The 7,464-nt window shown below is 46.5% G+C and overlaps 1 protein-coding gene across 1 annotated transcript in view; it reads right to left on the reverse strand.

Moving 5' to 3' along the window:
• Positions 1–1,936, reverse strand: part of ITGA9 (integrin subunit alpha 9) — a 172,601-nt gene extending 170,665 nt beyond the window's left edge. The window contains exon 1 of the mRNA XM_014584346.2: positions 1,898–1,936. Within this exon, the coding sequence (XP_014439832.1) occupies positions 1,898–1,936 (39 nt within the window). The remainder of the gene's footprint in view (positions 1–1,897) is intronic.
• Positions 1,937–7,464: the final 5,528 nt, after the last annotated feature.

The raw sequence follows: 7,464 nt of genomic DNA on the forward strand, positions 1-7,464 counted from the left end.
TGCTGGACTCCCACATGGCCGACTGCAGTTCAAGTCCCATACTCATGGTTCGAGTCCCAAAGCTCACACTGGGCATGTATGCGTGCATGTCCAAAACCCCAAGACAAGAATGGAGGAGAAGGGATTGTGGCACGGCCATCCCCTTTTGTGGGGAGATTTTCCAGCAAGCCTAAGTGCCCTATAACAAAAATCTCTTTAAAAACAAACAAAAAAGGCAGCCAATTCTCTTCTTGTAAATCAGTAAGAATCTTTCTCCTGAGCCCTTCAAGCCCTCTGTCTCCAAGAAGCCAGCTCCCCACATGGTTAGGGTCCTTTTCACGGCTCCAAGGAAGTCCGAACCGACAGTGGTCGTGAATTTAGGAACGTATACCTTATGTTATTTATTTAGTTAGTTTCCGAAAGTGATTCTTTAAGTCATTTTGCAGAAATGGTATAGGGTAGGTATCCTTCAATCTTTGCTTATCTGAGACTATCTTTTAGATGCTCTCATATGTGAGGAACGACCCAGTTGAGTAAAGATGTCTTAGGACTAGCTAATAGCACGGCAGTAAGATGAAGTTTTCTGCAAGGCTGACCCACTTAAGGAGGTTCTGGGTTCGCGTCTAGAGCCCATCTTGAGTGCACTGGGCATGTGTGTGCCCGTGATCTGGGGCTGGATCTCATAGCTGAAACCCTGTCGGGGTGCGGTCTCTCTTGTTCATGAAGGAAATTCATTAATTAAGAAAAAAAACTTTAAAAAATAACTTTTAGATAATATTCTGGTCATTTCCTCTTATTTGCTCTTTTGGGGAAATGGAAAATCTATACTTGAAATAGGTTCTGCTTGACCCATGGGATTGAATCCATTGTTTAATCCCAAAGGTAAAAGGCAATTAGACCATTAGGATGAGGGTACCACAACAGGATAGAAGGATGTTTTTCAGCTTCATGGTGGAGCAGCCAGCAATTAATGGGGACATAGTGTCTCTTCTTTAACCAAGACTGGACCTTAAAAGTCAAAGCTCCTACCCAGGGCTGAGATCTGATGGCTAGTGTACCAAAACCCACAAATTTCTGGAGAGCTTCGCCCGATGTGCCTGCACTTGGGCCTATCTGTTAGACTGACTCAAGAATGAGGAGCAGCATTTTGGAAAGGGTTAGAGCCCTTAGAACACAGAAGGCTTGTCATTCTGTCCTGCAGTCTGGTCTGCACCTTGCTAGCAGTTCTGATCCATGGACAACAACCATGCTATGTTCCAGACTGAGGAAGACTCTTCACTATTGTCAGATGGCTTTGAGCATTTCTGCGGGATTTGAAGATCCTGCTGTCAAATTTTACTTGGAATTTATTCACTAGTAAACTTCTTCATGATCACTGCTTATGGGTGTGAGTTTTCTTCCTCCCTCAAAATATAGTTCCAGGTAATTTGTTCCCTTCCCACAGAGTAAGTCCAGGCAGCTTCTTGGGGTGCCAGCGTGGACTCCAGCAAACTTGTTGGCCAATGGACAGTCTAGACTCAAGTCGACGGGATAATTTTGCCTATGGAAATTCATATTCCTGTGCCACATTTCCAAAAAGAATAAAGTGTTCCAGCCAACATTCCCTTTCTTGATTATGGGGGGGAAATCATGGTCTGAGGCGAAAAGGAGAAAATTCCCATGTTCCTTTGGACAATAGTATGGGCAAAGAGAAGAGCCAACTTTCCAGAAGATTTCAATCTAAGACATTTGGACTCGATTCACTATCACAACCAAGGAGAAAAATGGGAGGAAGTGGGTACCAGGACTGTACAAATGTCTCAGGCAAGAAGAAAGGAGGGCTTCATGAGCTTCAGGAAGAGGGTAGAAACAGCAGAGGTGGCTCTGCTACCGAGGTAAGGAAACAAGCTTGAACATCCCGCATTGACATACACCCTACCAAGGCCTTGCACCTCACTTCGCACTCAGAATTCGACATCTTTTTCTTCAAAATCTCCTGTCCCCCAGTTGTATAAACTTCAGGTCCCACAAAACCCAGATCTGCTCCTGGGTCACTGTCGCCTCCTAATTTATTGCAAGACAGTCTGACTCTGGGGCTTTGGAGATGGGATAGAGGGTGAAGATGGGAAGCAAGTGAGAACTAAAGAGGAGGTGACCTAAATCCACCCTGTGACAGGCTCTGAGATCTGGCCCCTGTTCTCCTCATCTCTGTCAATGCTGGCTCTCACATGTCTTACAACTTTCCACCCCCAGGCCTCCCCACAAACCGAACAACACATTTCTCCACCTACTTCACCCAGTATGAGGGCATTTCAAAAAACTCATGGAAGAATTTTGGAGAAGAATGGAGGAGAAGGGACTATAGTATGGCCATCCCTCTGGAGGGTGATTTCTTTTCTGTCTTTCTCTGACTCTCTGGCAAACACATGTACTCTATAGAAAAATTAAAAGATTCACTAACAAAATTCATTACTTTTTTTTTTTTAATTGCCGGGGAATGCATATGCCTGCCAGAGAGACAGAGATATAGAGGGAGAAAGCAAAAGAAGAAACACCTCTCGGGGGTGTGGTTTCACACAGCGCCTCTCTCTCATTTCTTCATCCTGGCAGGACTTGGGGCATGTACGCACTCAGGCCCGGCATGCTTTTCGAGCCTCTGGGGACAGGACCTGAACCATGGTCAGCTATGTGAGCTCCAACTCCTTTAACCACAAGGCTCTGGGGCTGGCCCATGACGATTAGTTTAAGTCATTAAATTTGGAGGTGGTTGGGCTGCAGCAAGAGGTGGTCAGAAGACTCCACCGACCTAATGGCTGTCACCAACTTGGGCAAATGCTAGGGACACAAGTGACCTGCTCAATCCAAGACCTGGCAACACTTTGGCTTATGCTGGGGTGGGGGGTGGGGGCAGCTATCTTACGGGTAGAAAAGCATGACACCGGGCAATCGGCAAACCCATGGCATGCACTGGGGAGGCTGAGGTGGGAACACAGTCCCTGCTCTGGACCCGGGCTGGTCTCTCTGGGCCAGTCTGTTTCCTCAGGAACTGAACCGCACCTCTGTGGGGCAGGAGTGTGGGCAGGATGAAGCCTCAGAACACCACAACACAGAGTTTCCAGGAGCAAGGAAGAGTTACTTTTTCTTTGTACAGAGTACAGGAGTGTAATTCTCCATGAAGCCCATGGGCCAAGCTCCTGATTTTCCTCTCAAAAACAACCCCTATAGCTCCAACTGGAGCCTCAAAAGCAATCCTTCCACCTGCTTTAACCCACATCCCCTAAGTTCTCTGGGCAAAGGCGAGTTTGGCAGCCTCAATTGATAAATCCGAATCCAGCTTGGCTGGAAGCAGTCTCTCCACCTCCCTCCAACCTCCACCTGCTGGCTGGCGAAAGCCCTGTCTGCTCATTTCCCTGGATGAAGTCTTTCCAGTAAATGCACACAGCTCGAAGACACCACCATCTCCTCTTCCTCTCTGTTTAATGGAGGTTAAAAACTTTCTCTTAGGAGACAGCTGTTTCCTTTCTCAGCTTCAAAGAGGGGAGGACTGATACCTAGTGGTCTCCTCAGAGGATTCTTCATCCTGGTCTTCACCTCAGGCTTTCCTGAAAGTATAGTTTTCTTTTGGAAAAACTTTCTCCAACTTCTCACTAATCCTTACTGTGCTTCCTTTAGATCAAGGCTGGCGAACTTTGTCTGCAAAAGGTCAGATAAGAAATGTTTCGTGCTCGCAGGCTGCATGGTCTCTGCTGTGACTTCTCAGCTCTGCTCTTACACCACAAACGCAGCTACAGACAGCCTGCAATGTGTTCCAATAAAACTTTATTTCTATTACAATAAAAAAAATAGTGGCAGCCAGATTTGATCCACAGGTTATAGCTATTGAATCCTTGTTCTAGAAATATTTGACTATTGGGGGCCAGCAGGTGGCATGGTGGTTAAGGTGCTGGACACTCCCACATGGCCAACCACAATTTGAGTCCCGGACCTGGTGGCTTCCTTTCTCACTTTCCTTCTCTTTGTGTGTCTGTCTTTCTCTGGTCAAATGAAAATGATTAAATGAATAAATAAAACTGAGTAAATAATTTTTTTTAAAAAAAGAAATATCTGGCTATTGGTTTCTTTATTCCCTTTAAATCAGAATAAAAACAAACGCCACAATGAAGCCAGCTCCAGGCTGGGCTGGCAGTGTGGCCATGGCCAGGGCAGACTTAGGAATTCATGACGTGGGGCTGGCAGCCCAGTGGCTGCTCCTGGCTGAGGGTGGCGTCAGACAGAGAGTCAGCCAGGTGCTCAGGGGCATGTCCCCTACCCAATTTTGCACTAGAAAATATTCCCTTCTGATCCCACAGAAAGGAGGATTCTTAGCCTATTCCAGCTATCATGTTCGGAGAAGGGTTCATTTCTTAGAGCTGATAATATCTGCTTTAAAAGACAATTATCGACGCAGATTGGACACTGTTCTCTCATTGGCATGGCAACCAAGCCACAGCTGGATTGGGTGGGAATCAATGCTTTTCAAATCCCACCCCAAGGGGACCAAACAAGAAGGCCATTTTTAAGCTAAAACGAGCAAGACATTTCTTGATATATGACATGACTTCACAGAAGGTCTCTGTCCCTGTGCTGTGGCCTTCTGCCAGGACAACTAGAGTTCCTCCCACAGTCCCGTGTTAAGTTCCCAGAGCCCCCGACCCCCAGCTATGTAACCCACGTCTGTAACTCCCAGCGCTTTGCACAGTATTTAGATATTTTTGTAAAAAATGCCATGACCTGAATGTAAGAGGCTTCTGCTTCCCAATTCTGTTTCAAAGGGCTCTTTTGCCAAAACCCACCAGGGTCCTGGAACCTCAGGTCTCTTCAGCCCTGTACTCAAATACAGGAAGGAAAAGGCTTGTTACCTGGTATTTCAAACCGGATCACACAGACACAGTTGCTTTCTACGGAATATCATGTCTTGGGGCAGGCAGATGGCAGAGTGGGTACATTGCTGGACTGCAACATGGCCTACTATGGTTTGAGTCCCAGACCCAGAGGCTTGAAACTCACTCTGGGTGCGTGCACGTGCGTGCCCAAGATTCTGAGAGGAGAATGGAGGAGAAGGGACTGTGGTGTGGCCATCCTCCCTGGAGAGTGATTTCTCACTTTCTGTCTCTCCACCTCTCTCTCTGTTTCCATGGCAAGCACATATGCTCTATAGCAAATATTTCCCTTTTTAAAAAAAAAAAAAAAAAAAAAAAGCATGTCTTTTTCTTTGAGAGATTTTTGCTATTGGGTGTGTGCTCTTGTCAGAGAACTGAGAGAGACCAAGAGGAAGAAATTGAGAAATTCACTCCCCCAGGTAAGATGGCCACACCACAATCCCTTCTCCTCCAGTCTTCTCTTGGGATTTTGAGCGTATACACCTAGTATGATTTTCAAACCTTGGGTTTGGGACTCGAACCATGGTTAGCCATGTGGAAATCCAGTGCCTTAACCACTATGCCACCTGCTGGTCCCAAGAATATCACATCTTAAGAATAAATGAAAGACAAATATTTTGCAAAATTCAAGCTGAGCAGGGTCTGTACCAATTATCCTTTCAGATTTTTAAATCTTGGGAGGAAAGAGGAAAACCATGCCGGCTGGTCTCCCTCTACACACAAACATGGCACTGATTCTGCTTCATACCCCTGTGGAAAACCAGGAAGTGGTAAGTTCTCCATCTGTGGGCATCCTGTGGTTTACACCATGGCTATGTGGTTGTTAAATCTGTCCCCTCTGTCTAAAAGCGTCATTTAGATGATCTGGTTCAGCTCCCCTGAAAACTGAGAAGGGGTTGACTATCCAGGGAGGCCCTGGCCCACCAAGGACTCCCAGCCCAGGGCCCTTCCCAGATCCATAGGGCACTGGATAGCCTTTTATGAGCCATATTTCATGTCTCTCTAGAACCCCCAATTAATTGCTAGAGGTGTGTGCACTCACCAGACAGAGACCTAGAGAGGGAGAAAGCATCTTCAATAGGGTGTGGTCATGATGCAATCCCTTCTCTTCCATTTCTCCATCCTGTTGGGATTTGGGGCATGCACACGCATCTGTGCCTGGTGTGTTTTACAAGCCACTGGGTCCTGTGCCTGGTGTTTTATACAAGCCACTGGGTCCGAATTCAAACTGCATGGTCGGCCATGTGGGATCCGGCTCCCTTACCACTTGGCCACCCCCACTTTTTAATATAGTCATAAACTCTCTTCTGGGGATCTTTTGTCTCCCAAGATTAGAAATTTTACTCCTTGATTTTCACCCTGGATCCCTTTGTGTCTTTTTTTCTTTCCATATTTCATTTAAGATAATACTTTTTTTTGGGGGGGGGTAGAGGTTTTTGCCTTAGGGCATGTGTGCTCACTGGAATGAGAGAAAGAGAGAGAGAGAGAGAGAGAAACAAAATCACCCGTACCTTCTGAGATGATTTAGGAAATAAAACACGAGGCACTTGTTACTTGCAGGTATGCCTAGGGCCCTGTTTAGGAACTGTTCTCGTGGATGGGTGGGGAGACATCTTGCTAGAGTCCTCTCCAATTTTAGGGCCATCTTTCTCGCTCTCAGTTGCTTGCCCACGCCTGGCTTAGCAGCTTTTAGCAATACAACCCGCCTACTTTTCCTTCCCTCTGACAGCACCAGCTCCTTTATTTCCACTTATTGGCTCTGTTTTCTGCCTTTTCTCATGACTAATTATCAGCAACTTGAAAAAGTTACTATCTTGGGGCCAGCAGATGGCATAGCAGTTACAACACTGGATTCCCACATGGCCAACTGTGGTTCCAGTCCTGAATCTGGCGGCCTGAAACTCACACCAGGTGTGCGCATGTGTGCCTAAGAGCCCTCAGAGGGGTTCACGTTTCTTTCCCAGCCAGGGACTGTGCCCTTGATCATCTACACGCACACCCCAGCCCCCCATGATCTGAGTAAGGTTTTCCGCAAGACAGAACAACATAGAAGACTCAACAGGCTTGAAGACTGGGAGAAAACACATTATTTTCTTCTGAAGAGAGTTTTGGAAGACTAAGACATATTTTTCCCCCCATCCATTCCCAAGATAAAACATAATACTGAAGAAGTTTTACAAATTCAGCTGCTCAGTTCAGGATTCAGCCTAGACTTCGCTAAGTAGGAGCTCCTTCTCCCTTGCCTGTGGGGTACCCTTAGAGAGAAAGTCTGAGACACAGAGACAGGGCCAGACCTCTCCCCTGGTAAGGGATGAGGTTGAACTGCTGGTTTTTCCTCACATATACTTGAAACTACCGGGACATTGGGGCAGTCAGGATGCATTTTTGCATAGACAAACCCATCATGACTTTCCCAATGACCTAATAGAGGGTTTCCACAGCTATTCTACTACAATGTCCATTTTGATAAAAGTATTAACCCAGAAGTTGATGCCTATAAAAGCTAGACTGATCCGGTTGGAACAGGGATGGGTGGTAGGAACCTCGCCCTCTAACACCCCTTCTCCTCAGCGGGTCCCTGAATCCA

Source organism: Tupaia chinensis, unplaced genomic scaffold (genome assembly GCF_000334495.1).
Source record: "Tupaia chinensis unplaced genomic scaffold, TupChi_1.0 Scaffold146584_1, whole genome shotgun sequence".
NCBI lineage: Eukaryota > Metazoa > Chordata > Mammalia > Scandentia > Tupaiidae > Tupaia > Tupaia belangeri.